This window comes from Cherax quadricarinatus, chromosome 25 (genome assembly GCF_038502225.1).
Source record: "Cherax quadricarinatus isolate ZL_2023a chromosome 25, ASM3850222v1, whole genome shotgun sequence".
NCBI lineage: Eukaryota > Metazoa > Arthropoda > Malacostraca > Decapoda > Parastacidae > Cherax > Cherax quadricarinatus.
The window spans coordinates 20,198,555-20,224,390 of record NC_091316.1 but is presented as its reverse complement, the minus strand read 5'-3'; the positions used below and the strand labels follow the sequence as shown (position 1 = coordinate 20,224,390).

Genomic DNA, 25,836 nt, shown 5'->3' with positions numbered 1-25,836 from the left:
AGACAGGGATGTGTAATATCACCATGGTTGTGTAATATATTTATAGATGGGACTGTAAAAGAAGTAAATGCTAGGGTGTTAGGGAAAGGGTTGGGATTAAATTATGGGGAATCAAATACAAAATGGGAGTTGACACACATACTTTTTGCTGATGATACTGTGCTTATGGGAGATTCTAAAGAAAAGTTGCAGAGGTTAGTGGACGAGTTTGGGAGGGTGAATAAAGGTAGAAAGTTGAAAGTGAACATTGATAAGAGTAAGGCGATGAGGGTATCAAATGACTTAGATAAAGAAAAATTGAATATTACATTGGAGAGATGGAGTATGGAAGGGAATATTTTCAGATATCTGGGAGTTGACGTGTCAGCGGATGGGTTTACGAGGGATGAGGTTAACCATAGAACTGATGAAGGAAAAAAAGGTGAGTGTTGCGTTGAGGTATATGTGGAGACAAAAAAACGTTATCTATGGAGGCAAAGAAGGGAATGTATGAAAGTATAGTGGTACCGACTCTCTTATATGAGTGTGAAGCTTGGGTTGTAAATGCTGCAGCGAGGAGGCGGATGGAGGCTGTGGAGATGTCTTGTCTAAGGGCAATGTGTAGTATAAATATTATGCAGAAAATTCTGAGTGTGGAAATAAAAAGGTGTGGAGTTAACCCTTTCAGGGTTTTTGATGTACTAGTACATCTTATGTGCCAGGGTTATTGGGTTATTGATGTACTAGTATGCATAAATTCTAGCATCCTCAAATCAAGCAGGAAAAGGTTGGTAGGCTTAGATGTGAGAGAATGGGTCTCTGTGGTCAGTGCGCGCGGTACAAAAAAATCAGGGATCCAGTGGCGCAGTGTGGGAAAGCCATTTTATTTCATTTTGTTCACCGTGTCTAGCGCTAAGAAACTCCTCGCTCCTTGGCTAATTGGGGCTCTTTTGTTCCCAAGTGACAGTTCAAACACAGATGGAAGTGTCAGTGAGAATGAATTTCATGGTTTTGAGGAGTTTGTGACTGAAAGCAATGCCCAGGAAACCGGAAGGAAGAAAGGAAGGAAGGAAGGAAGGAAGGAAGAAGGAAGGAAGGAAGGAAGGTAGGAAGAAAGAAAGGAAGGAAGGAAGGAAGGAAGAAGGGAAGGAAGGGAAGGAAGGGAAGGAAGGGAGGGAAGGAAGGAAGGAAGGAAGGAGACCATCAACCTAGGATAACCCACAAAATTCAGACAGTGACTAATTTCCATGAGGGTTGGGTGTTGACAGGCAGTGAGGGTGGTGAGTGATGGTGTGATTTGTCATTGTGACACTAATTACACCAGTGACTCAGCATATTTACAAGTCCACCCCCACACAACAACTACAAGTTTTACAGAAGCTGTAGCAGTTCTGGGAAGTGTCCAGTGACTTTATATGTGTACGTATATACATGATAGAAAAATAGTAATAAACATTTTTTTATTGTTGTTTTGTATAAACATGTTTTGTAAACAATATAATACACTAGACCCTCGACTAACGATGTCATCGGGTAACAATGCGTTTTTGCATAAAAATATTGGCTCAGCCAATGATGAAAAACTTGGGTAAGGACATTCGTCCCAAACGCGTCTGCCTGTCCATCTGGCCTGAGCGCCTCAGCTGCCCTGCCTTCAGCTAGTGTGCCATTGTTTACAAGCCAGGGCTGACAGTTCCACGCATACATTCGATACATTTTGTATTATTCCATTGTTTTTAGTGCTTGTAACTGCTAAATAAGCCACCATGGGCCCAAAGAAAGCTTCTAGTGCCAACCCTGTGGTAAAAAGGGTGAGAAATACTATCGAAATACGTACTATAGTACCATGGGCAGCTGCTGCTGCACCACAGTCAGCTGCTGCTGCACAACAGTCAGCTGCTGCTGCACCAGTCAGCTGCTGCTGCTGCTGCACCACCATCAACTGTTGCTGCACCACCGTCAGCTGCTATTGCACCACCGTCAGCTGCTGCTGTACCATGGTCAGCTGCTGCTGCTGCGGCACCACCGTCAGCTGCTGCTGCACCACCGTCAGCTGCTGCTGCACCACCGTCAGCTGCTGCTGCACCACCGTCAGCTGCTGCTGCACCACCATCAGCTGCTGCTGCACCACTGTCAGCTGCTGCTGTACTACGGTCAGCTGCTGCTGTACCACAGTCAGCTGCTGCTGCACCACCATCAGCTGTTACTGCACCACCGTCAGCTGCTGCTGCACCATCGCCAGCTGTACTACTCAAAGATATGGAGAGTGTTTTGTTGGTGTGACTTAAGAACATAAGACAGAAGGAACACTGCAACAGGCCTACTGACCCACGCAGAGCAGGTCCATGTCCCCCCCTGGATTAGACCAATGACCCACCCCCCAGATTATCCCAATGACCCACCCAGTCTGGTCATCCCCACTCAAGGATGGAGCACTGTACCAGACCCAGCAGCAAAGCTAGTCAGGTCCAACTCACACCCACCCACACCCACTCGTGTATTTATCTAACCAATTTTTAAAACTACACAACGTTTTAGCCTCAATAACTGTACTCGGGAGCTTGTTCCACTCATCCACAACTCTATTACCAAACCAGTGCTTTCCTATATCCTTCCTGAATCTGAATTTTTCCAACTTGAAACCATTGCTGTGAGTCCTGTCTTGGTTGAAAATTTTCAGCACACTACTTACATCCCCTTTATTTATTCCTGTTTTCCATTTATACACCTCGAGAAACAATTAAACCCAGAGGGTTAGCCACCCAAGATAACTCAAGAAAGTCAGTGCATCATCAAGGACTATCTAATTTATTTCCACTGGGGTCCTTAATCTTGTCCCCCAGGATGCGACCCACACCAGTCAATGAACACCCAGGTGAACAGGAAAAAATGCCTGGAACTAGTGCTCATATTGGTGAATTTAAGGCCACCAAAGGTTGGTTTGAGAGATTTACGAATCATAGTGGCATACACAGTGTGATAAGGCATAGCGAAGCTGAAAAATTCATCCCCAACAAGTGTTCAATTGTGACGAAACTGGCCTGTTCTGGAAGAAAATACCAAACAGGACCTACATTACTCAGGAGGAAAAGGCACTCCTAGGACACAAGCCTATGAAAGACAGGCTAACTCTCGTGTTTTGTTGTAATGCTAGTGGGGATTGCAAAGTGAAGCTTTTACTCATGTATCACTCTGAAAATCCCAGTGTTTTCAAGAAAAACAGTGTCTCATTACTTATCAATACTCTTCAATAAAGTTAAGTAACATTTTAGTATTTATTTATGTATTTATTTTGCATCTCATTGTTTTCTTTGTAGGGAAATGTATACTTCACGTAAAAAAAATTTTTTTATTTATATTTTTGGCTGTCTGGAATGGATTAATTGGATTTCCATTATTTCTTATGGGGAAAATTAATTCGGCTAACGATAAATTCGGCTAAGGACAAGCTCTCTGGAATGGGTTCAAATCGTTAGTCGAGGGTCCACTGTAACTGCTTGTGCGGTTATTATGTAGCAATCAACAAGTGAATATACATTCAATTAACCTTATATTGGTCTCACAGGCCATAAAAGTGATTTGAAGGAAGAAAGAAAGGATGGAAGAAGGAAGGAAGGAGGGAAGGTAGGTAGGAAGGAAGGAGGGAAGGTAGGTAGGAAGGAAGGAGGGAAGGTAGGTAGAAGGGAAGGTATGTAGGAAGGGATGAGAGGAAAGGAAGAAAGGAGGGAATGTAGGTAGGAAGGAAGGAGGGAAGGTAGATACAAAGGAAGGAAGGAAAGAAGGAAGGTAGGTGTGTGGGGAGGAAGGGATGTGTTGTGGAAGGCAGTGAGGATTAGTGAGTGGTGGTATGATGCATCTTTGTGACACAAGACATGCAGTTGACTCAGCATATTTACAAGTCCACCCACACACAACTACAAGCTTTCAGAACCTCTTGTAGTTACAGGAACCTGTCCAGTGACTCTATATATGTATACAGTGGAACCTCAAATATCGAACTGCTCCCAACACAACCAATTATGTAAGTGTATTTTTGTAAGTGCTTCTATAAGTGTATTTTTGAGGGTCTGAAATGGACTAACCTAATTTACATTATTCCTCATGGGAATAAATTCATTCGGTAAAGGCACTCGAACAGCCTTCTGGACTGAAGAAAGTTCGATATTTGAGGTTCCACTGTATATATGATAGAAAAATAGTAATAAACAACATTTTTTATTGTTGGGTTGTGTAAACATGTTTTGTAAACAATATAATGACAGCAAAGTTTGTGCTGTTATTGTGTAGAATACAATGAGCGAATATATACCAAATAGTCTTTATATTGGTCTCAAGAGGCCATAAAGCTACTTGAAAAAATAAAATATTAAAAAATAAAAAAAGTAGAAAAAAAAAAAAAAAACTATTACCGGGTGACCGGCAGTTGGCGATGTTGCCATAAGTGGTTCAATTTCTGTCAACTTCACGCCTCCATATCTCTGTAAGTATTCATCAAAACAAAATTTGGGGGGGCCTATAATACTCACAAAAAAAACAACTCTATCATTTCATAAGAAAAAATCATTTTTTTTTTTTTTTTAAATTTTTCGACCCTGAGAACAAGTTTGGGAGATGGCCTGTCAACCCTCGAAGGGTTAATAAAAGTATTAGTCAGACGGCTGAAGAGCGGTTGTTGAGGCGGTTTGGTCATTTAGAGAGAATGGATCAAAGTAGAATAACATGGAGAGCGTATAAATCTGTAGGGGAAGGAAGGCGGGGTAGGGGTCGTCCTCGAAAAGGTTGGAGGGAGGGGATAAAGGAGGTTTTGTGGGTGAGGGGCTTGGACTTCCAGCGTGTGTGAGAATGTTAGATAAGAGTGAATGGAGACGAATGGTTTTTGGGACCTGACGAGCTGTTGGAGTGTGAGCAGGGTAATATTTAGTAAAGGATTCAGGGAAACCGGTTATTTTTACATAGCTGGACTTGAGTACTGGAAATGGGAAGTACAATGTCTGCACTTTAAAGGAGGGGTTTGGGATATTGGCAGTTTGGAGGGATATGTTATATATCTTTACATATGCTTCTAATCTGTTGTATCTGGGTGCCTCTGCAAAAACAGTGATAATGTATGAGTGAGGTGAAAGTGTTGAATGATGATCAAAGTATTTTCTTTTTGGGGATTTTCTTTCTTTTTGGGTCACCCTGTCTCGGTGGGAGACAGCCGACTTGTTGAAAAAAAAATAATATTTAATAGACATAACTGAGGCAGTAGGTTGGTAGACAGCAACCACCCAGGGAGGTACTACCGTCCTGCCAAGTAAGTGTAAAACGAAAGCCTGTAATTGTTTTACATGATGGTGGGATTGCTGGTGTCTTTTGTCTGTCTCATAAATATGCAAGATTACAGGTACGTCTTGCTACTTCTACTTACACTTAGGTCACACTACACATACATGTACACGTTTATTTATACACACTCATCTGAGTTTTCTTTGATTTTATCTTAATAGTTCTTGGTCTTATTACTTTTCCTTTTATATCCATGGGGAAGTGGAATAAGAATCTTTCCTCCGTAAGCCATGCGTGTTGTAAAAGTCAACTGGAATGCCGGGAACAATGGGCTAGTGACCCCTTTTCCTGTAAAGATTACTAAAAAGAATAAGAAGAAGAAAATTGTCAAAGTGGGAAGTCTGAATGTGCGTGGATGTTGTGCAAATGATAAGAAAGAGATGATTGTGGATGTTATGAATGAGAAGAAACTGGATGTCCTGGCTTTAAGTGAAACAAAGCTGAAGGGGGTGGGAGAGTTTCAATGGAGAGGAATAAATGGGATTAGGTCAGGGGTTTCAAATAGAGTTAGAGCTAAAGAAGGAGTAGCAATAATGTTGAAGGATAAGCTATGGCAGGAAAAGAGGGACTACAAATGTATAAATTCAAGGATTATGTGGAGTAAAATAAAGATTGGATGTGAAAAGTGGGTTATAGTAAGCGTGTATGCACCTGGAGAAGAGAGAAGTGTAGAGGAGAGAGAGAGATTCTGGGAAATGTTGAGTGAATGCGTGGGGAGTTTTGAATCAAGTGTGAGAGTAATGGTGGTTGGGGATTTCAATGCTAAAGTGGGTAAAAATGTTATGGAGGGAGTAGTAGGTAAATTTGGGGTGCCAGGGGTAAATGTAAATGGGGAGCCTTTAATTGAGCTATGTGTAGAAAGAAATTTGGTAATAAGTAATACATATTTTATGAAAAAGAGGATAAATAAATATACAAGGTATGATGTAGCACGTAATGAAAGTAGTTTGTTAGATTATGTATTGGTGGATAAAAGGTTGATGGGTAGGCTCCAGGATGTACATGTTTATAGAGGGGCAACTGATATATCGGATCATTATTTAGTTGTAGCTACAGTTAGAGCAAGAGGTAGATGGGAAAAGAGGAGGGTGGCAACAACAAGTAAGAGGGAGGTGAAAGTGTATAAACTAAGGGAGGAGGAAGTTCGGGCGAGATATAAGCGACTATTGGCAGAAAGGTGGGCTAGTGCAAAGATGAGTAGTGGGGGGGTTGAAGAGGGTTGGAATAGTTTTAAAAATGCAGTATTAGAATGTGGGGCAGAAGTTTGTGGTTATAGGAGGGTGGGGGCAGGAGGAAAGAGGAGTGATTGGTGGAATGATGAAGTAAAGGGTGTGATAAAAGAGAAAAAGGTAGCTTACGAGAGGTTTTTACAAAGCAGAAGTGTTATAAGAAGAGCAGAGTATATGGAGAGTAAAAGAAAGGTGAAGAGAGTGGTGAGAGAGTGCAAAAGGAGAGCAGATGAAAGAGTGGGAGAGGCACTGTCAAGAAATTTTAATGAAAATAAGAAAAAATTTTGGAGTGAGTTAAACAAGTTAAGAAAGCCTAGGGAAAGTATGGATTTGTCAGTTAAAAACAGAGTAGGGGAGTTAGTAGATGGGGAGAGGGAGGTATTAGGTAGATGGCGAGAATATTTTGAGGAACTTTTAAATGTTGAGGAAGAAAGGGAGGCGGTAATTTCATGCACTGGCCAGGGAGGTATACCATCTTTTAGGAGTGAAGAAGAGCAGAATGTAAGTGTGGTGGAGGTACGTGAGGCATTACGTAGAATGAAAGGGGGTAAAGCAGCTGGAACTGATGGGATCATGACAGAAATGTTAAAAGCAGGGGGGGATATAGTGTTGGAGTGGTTGGTACTTTTGTTTAATAAATGTATGAAAGAGGGGAAGGTACCTAGGGATTGGCGGAGAGCATGTATAGTCCCTTTATATAAAGGGAAAGGGGACAAAAGTGATTGTAGAAATTATAGAGGAATAAGTTTACTGAGTATACCAGGAAAAGTATACGGTAGGGTTATAATTGAAAGAATTAGAGGTAAGACAGAATGTAGAATTGCGGACGAGCAAGGAGGCTTCAGAGTGGGTAGGGGATGTGTAGATCAAGTGTTTACATTGAAGCATATATGTGAACAGTATTTAGATAAAGGTAGGGAAGTTTTTATTGTATTTATGGATTTAGAAAAGGCATATGATAGAGTGGATAGAGGAGCAATGTGGCAGATGTTGCAAGTATATGGAATAGGTGCTAAGTTACTAAATGCTGTAAAGAGCTTTTATGAGGATAGTGAGGCTCAGGTTAGGGTGTGTAGAAGAGAGGGAGAATACTTCCCGGTAAAAGTAGGTCTTAGACAGGGATGTGTAATGTCACCATGGTTGTTTAATATATTTATAGATGGGGTTGTAAAAGAAGTAAATGCTAGGGTGTTTGGGAGAGGGGTGGGATTAAATTATGGGGAATCAAATTCAAAATGGGAATTGACACAGTTACTTTTTGCTGATGATACTGTGCTTATGGGAGATTCTAAAGAAAAATTGCAAAGGTTAGTGGATGAGTTTGGGAATGTGTGTAAAGGTAGAAAGTTGAAAGTGAACATAGAAAAGAGTAAGGTGATGAGGGTATCAAACGATTTAGATAAAAATTGGATATCAAATTGGGGAGGAGGAGTATGGAAGAAGTGAATGTTTTCAGATACTTGGGAGTTGACGTGTCGGCGGATGGATTTATGAAGGATGAGGTTAACCATAGAATTGATGAGGGAAAAAAGGTGAGTGGTGCATTGAGGTATATGTGGAGTCAAAAAACGTTATCTATGGAGGCAAAGAAGGGAATGTATGAAAGTATAGTAGTACCAACACTCTTATATGGATGTGAAGCTTGGGTGGTAAATGCAGCAGTGAGGAGACAGTTGGAGGCAGTGGAGATGTCCTGTCTAAGGGCAATGTGTGGTGTAAATATTATGCAGAAAATTCGGAGTGTGGAAATTAGGAGAAGGTGTGGAGTTAATAAAAGCATTAGTCAGAGGGCAGAAGAGGGGTTGTTGAGGTGGTTTGGTCATTTAGAGAGAATGGATCAAAGTAGAATGACATGGAAAGCATATAAATCTATAGGGGAAGGAAGGCGAGGTAGGGGTCGTCCTCGAAAGGGTTGGAAAGAGGGGGTAAAGGAGGTTTTGTGGGCGAGGGGCTTGGACTTCCAGCAAGCGTGCATGAGCGTGTTAGATAGGAGTGAATGGAGACGAATGATACTTGGGACCTGACGATCTGTTGGAGTGTGAGCAGGGTAATATTTAGTGAAGGGATTCAGGGAAACCGGTTATTTTCATATAGTCGGACTTGAGTCCTGGAAATGGGAAGTACAATGCCTGCACTTTAAAGGAGGGGTTTGGGATATTGGCAGTTTAGAGGGATATGTTGTGTATCTTTATACGTATATGCTTCTAAACTGTTGTATTCTGAGCACCTCTGCAAAATCAGTGATAATGTGTGAGTGTGGTGAAAGTGTTGAATGATGATGAAAGTATTTTCTTTTTGGGGATTTTCTTTCTTTTTTGGGTCACCCTGTCTCGGTGGGAGACGGCCGACTTGTTGAAAAAAAAAAAAAAAAACTGAGGCAGTTACTACTTCCCTCAGCAATAAACAAGAGGACATGCAAGTGATAAAAAAAAAGCACAAGAAAAAACAGCAAAGAGTGTAGATTGATAAAAGTTAACCATATCATCAGTGAGTTCACTACTATGAATGAGTATACAGGCAGGTCCTGCTTTACAGCGCTTTGCTTTACAGCATTTCACTAATACAGCGGTTTCAATTATACCCATTCACCATTTATTCAGACTTCCTACAATAAATATATTCACTCACTAAAAACTAAGGACAAAAATATTTTTAGGTAATTAATGTGTTTCCTAGGTAGTAGGCTGGTAGACAGCAACTGCCCAGGGAGGTACTACCGTCCTGCCAAGTGAGTGTAAAATGGAAGCCTGTAATTGTTTTACATGATGGTAGGGTTGCTGGTGTCTTTTTTTCTGTCTCGTAAACATGCAAGATTTCAGGTATGTCTTGCTACTTCTACTTACACTTAGGTCACACTACACATACATGTACAAGCATATATATATACACACCCCTCCGGGGTTTCTTCTATCTTCTTACTGGTGAACGTAAAATGAAAGGTATAGTAACTTACAGTAACACATGTTACCAAGTGCTGAAAACATTCAGCTGGCCTTTGGGTACTCCTAATCATTCATTTGGCCCAATAGCAATGACAAATCAATTAGCACCAGGGCTATGACTCAGGGGCTATCGCATTCCTTCGAATAGTCCTGGAGCCATTGCAATCCTTCAAACAACAGTAGGACCATTGTATCCCTTTAACCAGCCAGCCCAAGGGTTGCTGCAACTTTCAAAAGGGTATCTTTTAATTGGTAATATGCGGTAGTACAGTACTCTTATGAGATACAAATTATTATGCCAACATACCCTTTTCTTTCACAGATTCTACTCTAATCACCTCAGAACACAAGAATCTACCATATTCATTTCATTGGATAGATAATTTCTTGACTGTTTTTATATAAATTCCAATATCTCAATTCCGTTAATAATTTTTTCCTGATTAATTTTAAAGATCACTCAAAATTGTAGATTTGAAAGTTTACCTGACTGTGTGGCCTCTTCAAAACAGCTCCAACTGCTGAAACAACTCGTCCTGAGACAGAACGGCCTGAGCTCTCTCTGGTGGATTCTTCTCGACTCTGGGTCACATTTCTTGTAGACAATTCCCGACTTGATCCATCATGACTAGATTCAACTTGTTTTGACATGAGAGGTCTTACACGTGCCTAAAATAAGATTCCTCTTTTTTAAGACTTTCTCTATTACAATCATCCCTCCAAATTCATGGAACCTTAAATTCAAAAATTTTAATAATTCAATGCTTAATTCAAGGATCTCCTTGCATAAAAGCCATGGAAAAGATGATAACAAGGCAAATGTGTATTTTGTCAGTCTTAAAAGCAATGTATGTCAAATTCCATAAACAGGCTTTTGAGTGGAAATGATCTGAAGGTGCTTAGACAGTAACTCGAGTAAACAAAGATGAAAGATCAAAATTAGTGAATGTAAACTACCATATGGTACCACACATTTGTTAGCAGCATTGAATCAAAATAAAAAGAAGGCCTTCCAGTTATATAAGGGGGGGCTATGAAAAAATAAGTCTCATTTAATAAAATTTCACTTGACAGGATTTTGTGTAAAGCATTTCTGAATATGCAGACTTGCCCTTACCCCTAAAAAATTCTTGGGACTGTAAATTAGCTGATTTTGATCATTCACAGCTTAGTGAAGTGTCACAGGCTTTTGCAAATTTTAATAATACTGTACATTGCTTTATGTTATATGTTACTGAGGTAGAGGAGGATTAAAAGTAGTCCTAGGATGTGGCCTTTGGGCACCTTCATTTAGATGGGTTGAGTAAATGAAATGGTATCATTTACAGTCACATAGTCAAGTCTGTCACTGGAGTAGGACACTATGTATAAAAGTAATTGACCTCTTAGTAGGTCATTTACCCTCTGAGGGTCCATCCTGTAGTTCTACGGCTTTGAAGCCAGGGTTCGTGCCATAGTACTACATCATGAGCTTAGCACCATATAAAACAAATCCTGCAACACATAGTACATAATGAGAAAAAAAAAAAGTGAGTTTTTGGATTAAAACAGCGACTTTACGGTGTATTTTTGAAAGATTTTTATAACTGTGTTCATGGCTTCTTGGTCTCGGTTGATAGAAGATATATCACAGAAATATTACAGAAATAGAGATTATTTTGATTGGTTTTAGTACTGAAAATAGCTTGAAATTGAGCCCAAAGTAGCAGAAATGTTCAATTTTCCAATGTTCAAGTGTAAACAAATCACACCACGCATCCAATACACGTCAGCTGGTGTGTCTAATGTGTATTTACAAATGCATTGATATTATTTATACAATTATTACAATACTGCATAACAGTAAATCTTCAATTTTTTGGTGTGAATAAAAATTCTTTATGCGAATAAAAAAATCAATGAAATTCATCTGTAAAGCCTGGAAATATAACTAATAAACAGAAGAAATGTTATTTTAGTACCAGGAATGCCTGCATGGTTTATTCTGGACCCTATTTTGAAATTGGAATATTTTGAACTTTGTGTGAAATTGGTCAAATTACCAATTTCCGATCACTTTACTGGGTAGTTGAAATAGTTGACTGGGAGATTTCTGTGTCCAATAGATAAACTGAAACACATACTAGTGAAATAGCTAAGAATTTGGTCTAATGGAACAATGTAATTGGCTGAAAATAGGACTCAAAGTGGGGAAAATCCCCGATGTGTAAATGTCACTGATACAGCAAAATTTGCGAGTGTGATTTCGTCAATTTTTTATCAAATTTGGTACTTTTTTTTTTTTGTGAAAATTCTTGGACCCTGTGGGGAATTTTCAGATTGGGGGTCTGGACCCTCAAAGGGTTAAATACTCTGACATTCCATGGATGACCAGCAAATTATCATTTTAAATAATCTTCAAATTCATCATTATTATTATCATCATCATCAAAAGTAAGTTAAGTACTGAAGAGTATTATCTGTAAATGTGATTGTACCAGATGATGCCAAATTAGTAAAATGTAGTTATGCAGAAAGAATTTAATGGCACAGTATTATCTGTTTATGGATAAGCTGTGACCTCTAGGAATGTAATCCCAATATATTTTGAGTGTGCACTGTGTTTACATAATGAGATACAAAAAACTAACCTCTAACTTTTTGCCTGATGAGCTGGAGGAAGAGGGCAGCACACATACAGATCTGTGGGCAGAAGTTATTGCACTTGAAACAGCTCGTGCCATACTAATGCAGGCCCCACTATTTGACTCTGGGCGAGGGGGAAAGCTGGATTCTTCCCGCAAATTAATCACACGTCTTCCACTTGAGGGTGCAGTGCCAAGTCGATCCAACACAGAAGGCTGAAACATTTTAATAACCACTGCATATAATTAAAACTTTAATATGCTTGTGCTTATATAAAAACATCTATACAGTACATACATGAAATTATTCTATAAAATAATTACAGAATAAATTTAGTTTAATTATGTCATTATACTGTTGCAAAGTAAATTCCTCTATTGTACAAAAGGTTTCTCAATACATCCATAATTACAAAGAAATGGAAAATTATCAATATGAAAGTTATACACCTACCATCCGACTTACGACCGAGTTCGGCTCCGAGAAACCGGTCGTAAGTCGAAATGGACATAAGTCAAACTTTACTACTGAATATCAACATCACATTTTTGTAATGACTTTATTTTATTGTTTTATTTTGGTATTTCATGTTTTACTTTACTTTTTATGCTGTTAGTACTGTATTTTATACTGTAAGGTTTAGGATAAACACTGTTTACAACACAAATAGTTGTTTATTTCCCAGAAATTTGGCATAAAAAACACGGTCGTAAATCGAGTGGTCATAAGTCGAGCAGGTCGTAAGTCGGATGGTAGGTGTACTTAAGACCTATACAAAGGAAAATAAAATTTGTGAGGATGCAAATGGGCTAGTAACAAGTTCCTCCCAAAGCCTTCTGTACAAAGCTAGACAAGAGTACATGGAAGTATGGGAAACCTAAAATAATGGACAGTCAGTACATCAATTTAACCAGATTATGCATTCAGGGCAGACAGGGTGAAATATTACATGAGGAAGACAGTTTAGGAGTTTAGCAGATGCCACCTGTACAGAGAGGCAACTTTGTTCACAAACAGCCTCAGCAAACATGTTACAAATAACGCGATATCTAATAAGCATAGAGATCTCCAGTGAATACTAGAAAGGACTGCCCTTCTAGCATCCAGCCTGTTACTGGGTTTTTGTAACAAGTAGTCAGTATCATGGTCCAATTATCCATTAGAATTTAGTAAGATTCAATAGTGCTTCAGGATTACAACTGGTAGGCTACTAACTAAAGAAATTAAAATTTAATAAGTTTATTAATAACAATAAAGTTGTCTAGGCGTATAATATCAAAGTAAATTAATCAAAATAATCACTTCTCTCGTGTACAGTTGTATTGTGCTGAAGGCACATATCACATCTTAATGGCTTTTAAGTACCGTCTGGTACATTGTTAACATTTAGTAACATAATACATATATATACAAGTGTGAGAGTAATGGTGGTTGGGGATTTCAATGCTAAAGTGGGTAAAAATGTTATGGAGGGAGTAGTAGGTAAATTTGGGGAGCCTTTAATTGAGCTATGTGTAGAAAGAGGTTTAGTAATAAGTAATACATATTTTATGAAAAAGTGGATAAATAAATATACAAGGTATGATGTAGCACATAATGAAAGTAGTTTGTTATATTATGTATTGGTGGATAAAAGGTTGATGGGTAGGCTCCAGGATGTACATGTTTATAGAGGGGCAACTGATATATCGGATCATTATTTAGTTGTAGCTACAGTTAGAGTACGAGGTAGATGGGAAAAGAGGAAGGTGGCAACAAGTAAGAGGGAGGTGAAAGTGTATAAACTAAGGGAGGAGGAAGTTCGGGGGAGATATAAGCGACTGTTGGCAGAAAGGTGGGCTAGTGCAAAGATGAGTAGTGGGGGGGTTGAAGAGGGTTGGAATAGTTTTAAAAATGCAGTATTAGAATGTGGGGCAGAAGTTTGTGGTTATAGGAGGGTGGGGGCAGGTGGAAAGAGGAGTGATTGGTGGAATGATGAAGTAAAGGGTGTGATAAGAGAAAAAGTTAGCTTATGAGAGGTTTTTACAAAGCAGAAGTGTTATAAGAAGAGCAGAGTATATGAAGAGTAAAAGAAAGGTGAAGAGAGTGGTGAGAGAGTGCAAAAGGAGAGCAGATGATAGAGTGGGAGAGGCACTGTCAAGAAATTTTAAAGAAAAAAATAAAAAAATTTGGAGTGAGTTAAACAAGTTAAGAAAGCCTAGGGAAAGTATGGATTTGTCAGTTAAAAACAGAGTAGGGGAGTTAGTAGATGGGGAGAGGGAGGTATTAGGTAGATGGCGAGAATATTTTGAGGAACTTTTAAATGTTGAGGAAGAAAGGGAGACGGTAATTTCATGCACTGGTCAGGGAGGTATACCATCTTTTAGGAGTGAAGAAGAGCAGAATGTAAGAGTGGGGGAGGTACGCAAGGCATTACGTAGAATGAAAGGGGGTAAAGCAGCTGGAACTGATGGGATCATGACAGAAATGTTAAAAGCAGGGGGGGATATAGTGTTGGAGTGGTTGGTACTTTTGTTTAATAAATGTATGAAAGAGGGGAAGGTACCTAGGGATTGGCAGAGAGCATGTATAGTCCCTTTATATAAAGGGAAAGGGGACAAAAGAGATTGTAAAAATTATAGAGGAATAAGTTTATTGAGTATACCAGGAAAAGTGTACAGTAGGGTTATAATTGAAAGAATTAGAGGCAAGACAGAATGTAGGATTGCGGATGAGCAAGGAGGTTTCAGAGTGGGTAGCGGATGTGTAGATCAAGTGTTTACATTGAAGCATATACGTGAACAGTATTTAGACAAAGGTAGGGAAGTTTTTATTGCATTTATGGATTTAGAAAAGGCAGGGGTAAATGTAAATGGGGAGCCTTTAATTGAGCTATGTGTAGAAAGAAATTTGGTAATAAGTAATACATATTTTATGAAAAAGAGGATAAATAAATATACAAGGTATGATGTAGCACGTAATGAAAGTAGTTTATTAGATTATGTATTCGTGGATAAAAGGTTAATGGGTAGGCTCCAGGATGTACATGTTTATAGAGGGGCAACTGATATATCGGATCATTATTTAGTTGTAGCTACAGTTAGAGTAAGAGGTAGATGGGAAAAGAGGAGGGTGGCAACAACAAGTAAGAGGGAGGTGAAAGTGTATAAACTAAGGGAGGAGGAAGTTAGGGTGAGATATAAGCGACTATTGGCAGAAAGGTGGGCTAGTGCAAAGATGAGTAGTGGGGGGGTTGAAGAGGGTTGGAATAGTTTTAAAAATGCAGTATTAGAATGTGGGGCAGAAGTTTGTGGTTATAGGAGGGTGGGGGCAGGAGGAAAGAGGAGTGATTGGTGGAATGATGAAGTAAAGGGTGTGATAAAAGAGAAAAAGGTAGCTTATGAGAGGTTTTTACAAAGCAGAAGTGTTATAAGAAGAGCAGAGTATATGGAGAGTAAAAGAAAGGTAAAGAGAGTGGTGAGAGAGTGCAAAAGGAGAGCAGATGATAGAGTGGGAGAGGCACTGTCAAGAAATTTTAATGAAAATAAGAAAAAATTTTGGAGTGAGTTAAACAAGTTAAGAAAGCCTAGGGAAAATATGGATTTGTCAGTTAAAAACAGAGTAGGGGAGTTAGTAGATGGGGAGATTTAGGTATTAGGTAGATGGCGAGAATATTTTGAGGAACTTTTAAATGTTAAGGAAGAAACAGAGGCAGTAATTTCATGCACTGGTCAGGGAGGTATACCATCTTTTAGGAGTGAAGAAGAGCAGAATGTAAGTGTGGGGGAGGTATGTGAGGCATTACGTAAAATGAAAGGGGGTAAAGCAGCTGGAACTGATGGGGTCATGACAGAAATGTTAAAAGCAGGGGGGGATATAGTGTTGGAGTGGTTGGTACTTTTGTTTAATAAATGTATGAAAGAGGGGAAGGTACCTAGGGATTCGCGGAGAGCATGTATAGTCCCTTTATATAAAGGGAAAGGGGACAAAAGAGACTGTAAAAATTATAGAGGAATAAGCTTACTGAGTATACCAGGAAAAGTGTACGGTAGGGTTATAATTGAAAGAATTAGAGGTAAGACAGAATGTAGGATTGCGGATGAGCAAGGAGGTTTCAGAGTGGGTAGGGGATGTGTAGATCAAGTGTTTACATTGAAGCATATATGTGAACAGTATTTAGATAAAGGTAGGGAAGTTTTTATTGCATTTATGGATTTAGAAAAGGCATATGATAGAGTGGATAGAGGAGCAATGTGGCAGATGTTGCAAGTATATGGAATAGGTGGTAAGTTATTAAATGCTGTAAAGAGTTTTTATGAGGATAGTGAGGCTCAGGTTAGGGTGTGTAGAAGAGAGGGAGACTACTTCCCGGTAAAAGTAGGTCTTAGACAGGGATGTGTAATGTCACAATGGTTAATATATTTATAGATGGGGTTGTAAAGGAAGTAAATGCTAGGGTGTTCGGGAGAGGGGTGGGATTAAATTTTGGGGAATCAATTTCAAAATGGGAATTGACACAGTTACTTTTTGCTGATGATACTGTGCTTATGGGAGATTCTAAAGAAAAATTGCAAAGGTTAGTGGATGAGTTTGGGAATGTGTGTAAAGGTAGAAAGTTGAAAGTGAACATAGAAAAGAGTAAGGTGATGAGGGTGTCAAATGATTTAGATAAAGAAAAATTGGATATCAAATTGGGGAGGAGGAGTATGGAAGAAGTGAATGTTTTCAGATACTTGGGAGTTGACGTGTCGGCGGATGGATTTATGAAGGATGAGGTTAATCATAGAATTGATGAGGGAAAAAAGGTGAGTGGTGCGTTGAGGTATATGTGGAATCAAAAAACGTTATCTATGGAGGCAAAGAAGGGAATGTATGAAAGTATAGTAGTACCAACAATCTTATATGGGTGTGAAGCTTGGGTGGTAAATGCAGCAGCGAGGAGACGGTTGGAGATAGTGGAGATGTCCTGTTTAAGGGCAATGTGTGGTGTAAATATTATGCAGAAAATTCGGAGTGTGGAAATTAGGAGAAGGTGTGGAGTTAATAAAAGTATTAGTCAGAGGGGAGAAGAGGGGTTGTTGAGGTGGTTTGGTCATTTAGAGAGAATGGATCAAAGTAGAATGACATGGAAAGCATATAAATCTATAGGGAAAGGAAGGCGGGGTAGGGGTCGTCCTCGAAAGGGTTGGAGAGAGGGGGTAAAGGAGGTTTTGTGGGCAAGGGGCTTGGACTTCCAGCAAGCGTGCGTGAGCGTGTTAGATAGGAGTGAATGGAGACGAATGGTACTTGGGACCTGACGATCTGTTGGAGTGTGAGCAGGGTAATATTTAGTGAAGGGATTCAGGGAAACCGGTTATTTTCATATAGTCGGACTTGAGTCCTGGAAATGGGAAGTACAATGCCTGCACTTTAAAGGAGGGGTTTGGGATATTGGCAGTTTGGAGGGATATGTTGTGTATCTTTATATGTGTATGCTTCTAGACTGTTGTATTCTGAGCACCTCTGCAAAAACAGTGATAATGTGCGAGTGTGGTGAAAGTGTTGAATGATGATGAAAGTATTTTCTTTTTGGGGATTTTCTTTCTTTTTTTTGGGTCACCCTGCCTCGGTGGGAAACGGCCGACTTGTTGAAAAAAAAAAAAAATATGATAGAGTGGATAGGGGAGAAATGTGGCAGATGTTGCAAGTATATGGAATAGGTGGTAAGTTACTAAATGCTGTGAAGAGTTTTTATGAGGATAGTGAGGCTCAGGTTAGGGTGTGTAGAAGAGAGGGAGACTACTTCCCGGTAAAAGTAGGCCTTAGACAGGAATGTGTAATGTCACCATGGTTGTTTAATATATTTATAGATGGGGTTGTAAAATAAGTAAATGCTAGGGTGTTTGGGAGAGGGGTGGGATTAAATTATGGGGAATCAAATTCAAAATGGGAATTAACACAGTTACTTTTTGCTGATGATACTGTGCTTATGGGAGATTCTAAAGAAAAATTGCAAAGGTTAGTGGATGAGTTTGGGAATGTGTGTAAAGGTAGAAAGTTGAAAGTGAACATAGAAAAGAGTAAGGTGATGAGGGTATCAAATGATTTAGATAAAGAAAAATTGGATATCAAATTGGGGAGGAGTATGGAAGAAGTGAATGTTTTCAGATACTTGAGAGTTGACGTGTCAGCGGATGGATTTATGAAGGATGAGGTTAATCATAGAATTGATGAGGGAAAAAAGGTGAGTGGTGCATTGAGGTATATGTGGAGTCAAAAAAACGTTATCTATGGAGGCAAAGAAGGGAATGTATGAAAGTATAGTAGTACCAACACTCTTATATGGGTGTGAAGTTTGGGTGGTAAATGCAGCAGCGAGGAGATGGTTGGAGGCAGTGGAGATGTCCTGTCTAAGGGCAATGTGTGGTGTAAATATTATGCAGAAAATTCGGAGTGTGGAAGTTAGGAAAAGGTGTGGAGTTAATAAAAGTATTAGTCAGAGGGCAGAAGAGGGGTTTTTGAGGTGGTTTGGTCATTTAGAGAGAATGGATCAAAGTAGAATGACATGGAAAGCATATAAATCTATAGGGGAAGGAAGGCGAGGTAGGGGTCGTCCTCGAAAGGGTTGGAGAGAGGGGGTAAAGGAGGTTTTGTGGGCAAGGGGCTTGGACTTCCAGCGTGCGTGAGCGTGTTAGATAAGAGTGAATGGAGACGAATGGTACTTGGGACCTGACGATCTGTTGGAGTGTGAGCAGGATAATATTTAGTGAAGGGATTCAGGGAAACCGGTTATTTTCATAGTCGGACTTGAGTCCTGGAAATGGGAAGTACAATGCCTGCACTTTAAAGGAAGGGTTTGGGATATTGGCAGTTTGGAGGGATATGTTGTGTATCTTTATACGTATAAGCTTCTAAACTGTTGTATTCTGAGCACCTTTGCAAAAACAGTGATTATGTGTGAGTGTGGTGAAAGTGTTGAAGGATGATGAAAGCATTTTCTTTTTGGGGATTTTCTTTCTTTTTTGGGTCACCCTGCCTCGGTGGGAGACGGCCGACTTGTTAAAAAAAAAAAAACAAGTAAGTTTGTGTGTATGTGTGTAAGTGCTCTAAGTAGTTCACTATGTCTCAAGACTCGACTAGACTTAACCAGTGACTGACTAAAAGTCCTCACATAAACTAACTTCTTGACCAACCTGGCAATCAGAACAGCTTGCTTGAACAATAAAGCGACTGATAAGCCGAACAGCAATATAACAAGCAACAGCAACACAGAATCAGGAACAAAGAGATAATATAATGACACTAAGTAGGGACCATCTGCAGCTCCTCCACAAAAGTCACAAAACTCCCATACTACTGAATCTAAGTTCAGCATAACAAAATCCCCGACTGTGACAGTGCACAAATACCAGTACAAATTAGGTCAGAAGCTACAGCTCAGGACCTGAGTTTCTCAGAGTGTCTACGCGACACACAACCTCAGTACAATGTCGAAAATCACTAAGTCTAGGCTATGTTCTGTGAACAGAGTTACACAGAACCAACAACAAGAAAACGACAGAGACGATCTTCCAACAAGGGCCATCAAAGGAAAGTTGGAGAGACCGTCTTGTTGGAAGGCACGCCAAACAGACAATAGCTAGCGCAGGCCAGCTCGACTCTCACTCCTGGTGAAGTGTGATCACCCCACCCTGATCATGTGACTCTCCGTGGACTGCTGCTGCCCAACAACTACAGAGAAGCCAGCAGGGAAACAAGTGGAGTGAAAATACAGTAGTTAGACAATGCTGTCAGCTGCTTAACACTCGAACTATGAGCACTGAATAATATATAAATGTTACATCCTACCTAATAATATAACTAAGTCAAATAATAATATAAAGCAATATATTTACGATTTAGCTAATATCGCAAATATAAGCAATATAAAATTATAAAGTCATAATTGAAAGAATTAGAGGTAAGACAGAATGTAGAATTGCGGACGAGCAAGGAGGCTTCAGAGTGGGTAGGGGATGTGTAGATCAAGTGTTTACATTGAAGCATATATGTGAACAGTATTTAGATAAAGGTAGGGAAGTTTTTATTGCATTTATGGATTTAGAAAAGGCATATGATAGAGTGGATAGAGGAGCAATGTGGCAGATGTTGCAAGTATATGGAATAGGTGGTAAGTTACTAAATGCTGTAAAGAGCTTTTATGAGGATAGTGAGGCTCAGGTTAGGGTGTGTAGAAGAGAGGGAGAATACTTCCCGGTAAAAGTAGGTCTTAGACAGGGATGTGTAATGTCACCATGGTTGTTTAATATATTTATAGATGGGGTTGTAAAAGAAGTAAATGCTAGGGTGTTCGGGAGAGGGGTGGGATTAAATTATGGGGAATCAAATTCAAAATGGGAATTGACACAGTTACTTTTTGCTGATGATACTGTGCTTATGGGAGATTCTAAAGAAAAATTACAAAGGTTAGTGGATGAGTTTGAGAATGTGTGTAAAGGTAGAAAGTTGAAAGTGAACATAGAAAAGAGTAAGGTGATGAGGGTATCAAATGATTTAGATAAAGAAAAACTGGATATCAAATTGGGGAGGAGGAGTATGGAAGAAGTGAATGTTTTCAGATACTTGGGAGTTGACGTGTCGGCGGATGGATTTATGAAGGATGAGGTTAATCATAGAATTGATGAGGGAAAAAAGGTGAGTGGTGCGTTGAGGTATATGTGGAGTCAAAAAACGTTATCTATGGAGGCAAAGAAGGGAATGTATGAAAGTATAGTAGTACCAACACTCTTATATGGATGTGAAGCTTGGGTGGTAAATGCAGCAGCGAGGAGACGGTTGGAGGCAGTGGAGATGTCCTGTCTAAGGGCAATGTGTGGTGTAAATATTATGCAGAAAATTCGGAGTGTGGAAATTAGGAGAAGGTGTGGAGTTAATAAAAGCATTAGTCAGAGGGCAGAAGAGGGGTTGTTGAGGTGGTTTGGTCATTTAGAGAGAATGGATCAAAGTAGAATGACATGGAAAGCATATAAATCTATAGGGGAAGGAAAGAGGGGTAGGGGTCATCCTCGAAAGGGTTGGAAAGAGGGGGTAAAGGAGGTTTTGTGGGTGAGGGGCTTGGACTTCCAGCAAGCGTGCATGAGCGTGTTAGATAGGAGTGAATGGAGACGAATGATACTTGGGACCTGACGATCTGTTGGAGTGTGAGCAGGGTAATATTTAGTGAAAGGATTCAGGGAAACCGGTTATTTTCATATAGTCAGACTTGAGTCCTGGAAATGGGAAGTACAATGCCTGCACTTTAAAGGAGGGGTTTGGGATATTGGCAGTTTGGAGGGATATGTTGTGTATCTCTATATGTATATGCTTCTAAACTGTTGTATTCTGAGCACCTCTGCAAAAGCAGTGATAATGTGTGAGTGTGGTGAAAGTGTTGAATGATGATGAAAGTATTTTCTTTTTGGGGATTTTCTTTTTTTTGGGTCACCCTGCCTCGGTGGGAGACGGCCGACTTGTTGAAAAAAAAAAAAAAAAAAAAAAATTATATGAACAGATAATATACATTATATACATTGTGACCCATTCAGGGGTCGCAATAAAACACATGATGATCACCTTGTGTTCAATAAAAATTATATGTGAAAGCCCAAAATACTTTACACAGAAATAAGGTTGATGACAAAATGTCAAATCAGAGGAAAGAATAGATACTGGGTAGTGCAAAATGAAAACTGTACCTTTTCCCTGGGCTGATCAGACTTTGGAAGCACCACCATTCCTAATCTCTCCTTGGCTGACACTCGAGCAGTTACAGGTTCAAGTTTAGATTTTACCTTCTGTTTTGACTCTATCTTTGATGTAATTTTTGTATCAGACTTTGATTCTTCTCGCCCTTCCACCTTGGGAGGTGAAATCTTTTGTCTCTGTTCAACTTTACTTTTCTTTGGGGCTGGTTCATCCTCTAATTCAAGACCCAATTCATCTGAAATTTGTTGTAGAAAGGTGAAAACATGGTGTTAGATAATTAATACATAACCAATACCAAAACTAGGATTAATCAAAAGGTACGATAAACCCTAGATTTAATGAACCTTGATTTTACCGACTTAGAAAATGCAGGACAAAATCAGATTGGTCAGTTGATTCAGAAATGATGGACAAAATTTGCTGATTAGAGAAATGTCTGTTAGTGTTACGATTACAAAACAATCTCATCTCCATCTATTTCAATAGCCATTACAGGTGACCTGTAATGGCTATTGTAATTTAAATACAAAAAGACAAGAAATTTAATTGCTTTGCTTAGGTAAATACTCCACCAATACGAGTTCCAAATAAGTAAATCTATTACAGGAGTAGCCCAAATCAACACAATTGTTTATCTTTCTAAAATTTAATATAATATAATATTGGCAGTTTGGTGGGATATGTTGTGTATCTTTTTATGTGTATGCTTCTAAACTGTTGTAATCTGAGCACCTCTGCAAAAACAGTGATAATGTGTGAGTGTGGTGAAAGTGTTGAATGATGATGAAAGTATTTTCTTTTTGGGGATTTTCTTTCTTTTTTGGGTCACCCTGCCTCGGTGGGAGACAGCCGACTTGTTGAAAATAAAAAAATCAGTAGTAACCACTTTTCCTATAATAATTACTGAAAAGAATAAGAAGAAGAAAATTGTCAAAGTGGGAAGTCTGAATGTACGTGGATGTTGTGCAAATGATAAGAAAGAGATGATTGTGGATGGCATGAATGAGAAGAAGCTGGATGTCCTGGCTTTAAGTGAAATAAAGATGAAGGGGGTAGGAGAGTTTCAGTGGAGAGGAATAAATGGGATTAGGTCAGGGGCTTCAAACAGAGTTAAAGCTAAAGAAGGAGCAGCAATAATGTTGAAGGATAAGTTATGGCAGGAAACGAGGGACTATAAATGTATAAATTCAAGGATTATGTGGAGTAAAATAAAGGTTGGATGTGAAAAGTGGGTTATAGTAAACGTATATGCACCTGGAGAAGAGAGAAGTGTAGAGGAGAGAGATTTTGAGAAATGTTGAGTGAATGCGTGGGGAGTTTTGAACGAAGTGTGAGAGTAATGGTGGTTGGGGATTTTAATGCTAAAGTGGGCAAAAATGTTGTGGAGGGAGTAGTAGGTAAATTTGGGGTGCCAGGGGTAAATGAAAATGGGGAGCCTTTAATTGAGCTATGTGTAGAAAGAGGTTTAGTAATAAGTAATACATATTTTATGAAGACGATAAATAAATATATAAGGTATGATATAGCACATAATGAAAGTAGTTTATTAGATTATGTAATGGTGGATAAAAGGTTGATGGGTAGGCTCCAGGATGTACACGTTTATAGAGGGGCAACTGACATATCGGATCATTATTTAGTTGTAGCTACAGTTAGAGTAAGAGGTAGATGGGAAAAAAAGAAAATGGCAACAACAAGTAAGAGGGAGGTGAGAGTGTATAAACTAAGGGAGGAGGAAGTTCGGGTGAGATATAAGCAACTATTGGCAGAAAGGTGGACTGGTGCAAGTATGAGCAGTGGGGGGGTTGAAGAGGGTTGGAATAGTTTTAAAAATGCAGTATTAAAATGTGGGGCAGAAGTTTGTGGTTATAGGAGGGTGGGTGTAGGAGGAAACGGAGTGATTGGTGGAATGATGAAGTAAAGGGTGTGATAAAAGAGAAAAAGTTAGCTTATGAGAGGTTTTTACAAAGTAGAAGTGTTATAAGAAGAGTAGAGTATATGGAGAGTAAAAGAAAGGTGAAGAGAGTGGTGAGAGTGCAAAAGGAGAGCAGATGATAGTGGGAGAGGCACTGTCAAGAAATTTTAATGAAAATAAGAAAAAATTTTGGAGTGAGTTAAACAAGTTAAGAAAGCCTAGGGAACAAATGGATTTGTCAGTTAAAAACAGAGTAGGGGAGTTAGTAGATAGGGAAAGGAAGGTTTTGGGTAGATGGCGAGAATATTTTGAGGAACTTTTAAATGTCGACGAAGAAAGGGAGGCGGTAATTTCATGCACTGGACAGGGAGGTATACCATCTTTTAGGAGTGAAGAAGAACAGGATGTGAGTGTGGGGGAGGTGTGTGAGGCATTACGTAGAATGAAAGGGGGTAAAGCAGCTGGAACTGACGGGATCATGACAGAAATGTTAAAAGCAGGGGGGGATATAGTGTTGGAGTGGTTGGTATTTTTGTTTAATTAATAAATGTATGAAAGAGGGGAAGGTACCTAGAGATTGGGGAAGAGCATGTATAGTCCCTTTATATAAAGGGAAGGGGGACAAAAGAGATTGTAAAAATTATAGAGGAATAAGTTTATTGACCAGGTGTTTACAGTGAAACATATAAGTGAACAGTATTTAGATAAGGCTAAAGAGGTCTTTGTGGCATTTATGGATTTGGAAAAGGCGTATGACAGGGTGGATAGGGGGGCAATGTGGCAGATGTTGCAAGTGTATGGTGTAGGAGGTAGGTTACTGAAAGCAGTGAAGAGTTTTTACGAGGATAGTGAGGCTCAAGTTAGAGTATGTAGGAAAGAGGGAAATTTTTTCCCAGTAAAAGTAGGCCTTAGACAAGGATGTGTGATGTCACCGTGGTTGTTTAATATATTTATAGATGGGGTTGTAAGAGAAGTAAATGCGAGGGTCTTGGCAAGAGGCGTGGAGTTAAAAGATAAAGAATCACACACAAAGTGGGAGTTGTCACAGCTGCTCTTTGCTGATGACACTGTGCTCTTGGGAGATTCTGAAGAGAAGTTGCAGAGATTGGTGGATGAATTTGGTACGGTGTGCAAAAGAAGAAAATTAAAGGTGAATACAGGAAAGAGTAAGGTTATGAGGATAACAAAAAGATTAGGTGATGAAAGACTGAATATCAGATTGGAGGGAGAGAGTATGGAGGAGGTGAACGTATTCAGATATTTGGGAGTGGACGTGTCAGCGGATGGGTCTATGAAAGATGAGGTGAATCATAGAATTGATGAGGGAAAAAGAGTGAGTGGTGCACTTAGGAGTCTGTGGAGACAAAGAACTTTGTCCTTGGAGGCAAAGAGGGGAATGTATGAGAGTATAGTTTTACCAACGCTCTTATATGGGTGTGAAGCGTGGGTGATGAATGTTGCAGCGAGGAGAAGGCTGGAGGCAGTGGAGATGTCATGTCTGAGGGCAATGTGTGGTGTGAATATAATGCAGAGAATTCGTAGTTTGGAAGTTAGGAGGAGGTGCGGGATTACCAAAACTGTTGTCCAGAGGGCTGAGGAAGGGTTGTTGAGGTGGTTCGGACATGTAGAGAGAATGGAGCGAAACAGAATGACTTCAAGAGTGTATCAGTCTGTAGTGGAAGGAAGGCGGGGTAGGGTTCGGCCTAGGAAAGGTTGGAGGGAGGGGGTAAAGGAGGTTTTGTGTGCGAGGGGCTTGGACTTCCAGCAGGCATGCATGAGCGTGTTTGATAGGAGTGAATGGAGACAAATGGTTTTTAATACTTGACGTGCTGTTGGAGTGTGAGCAAAGTAACATTTATGAAGGGATTCAGGGAAACCGGCAGGCCGGACTTGAGTCCTGGAGATGGGAAGTACAGTGCCTGCACTCTGAAGGAGGGGTGTTAATGTTGCAGTTTAAAAACTGTAGTGTAAAGCACCCTTCTGGCAAGACAGTGATGGAGTGAATGATGGTGAAAGTTTTTCTTTTTCGGGCCACCCTGCCTTGGTGGGAATCGGCCAGTGTGATAATAAAAAAAAAAAAAAGTTTATTGAGTATACCAGGAAAAGTGTACGGTAG

General features: G+C 39.6%; 1 protein-coding gene across 1 annotated transcript in view; it reads right to left on the bottom strand.

Moving 5' to 3' along the window:
• Nab2 (Nuclear polyadenosine RNA-binding 2) overlaps positions 1–25,836 on the bottom strand; it is a 105,433-nt gene that overhangs the window by 54,254 nt on the left and 25,343 nt on the right. Inside the window, exons 5-7 of the mRNA XM_070088653.1 lie at positions 21,796–22,040; positions 12,109–12,318; positions 9,965–10,147 (exon numbers count right to left, since the gene is read on the bottom strand). Coding sequence (XP_069944754.1) covers positions 9,965–10,147; positions 12,109–12,318; positions 21,796–22,040 — 638 coding nt within the window. The remainder of the gene's footprint in view (positions 1–9,964; positions 10,148–12,108; positions 12,319–21,795; positions 22,041–25,836) is intronic.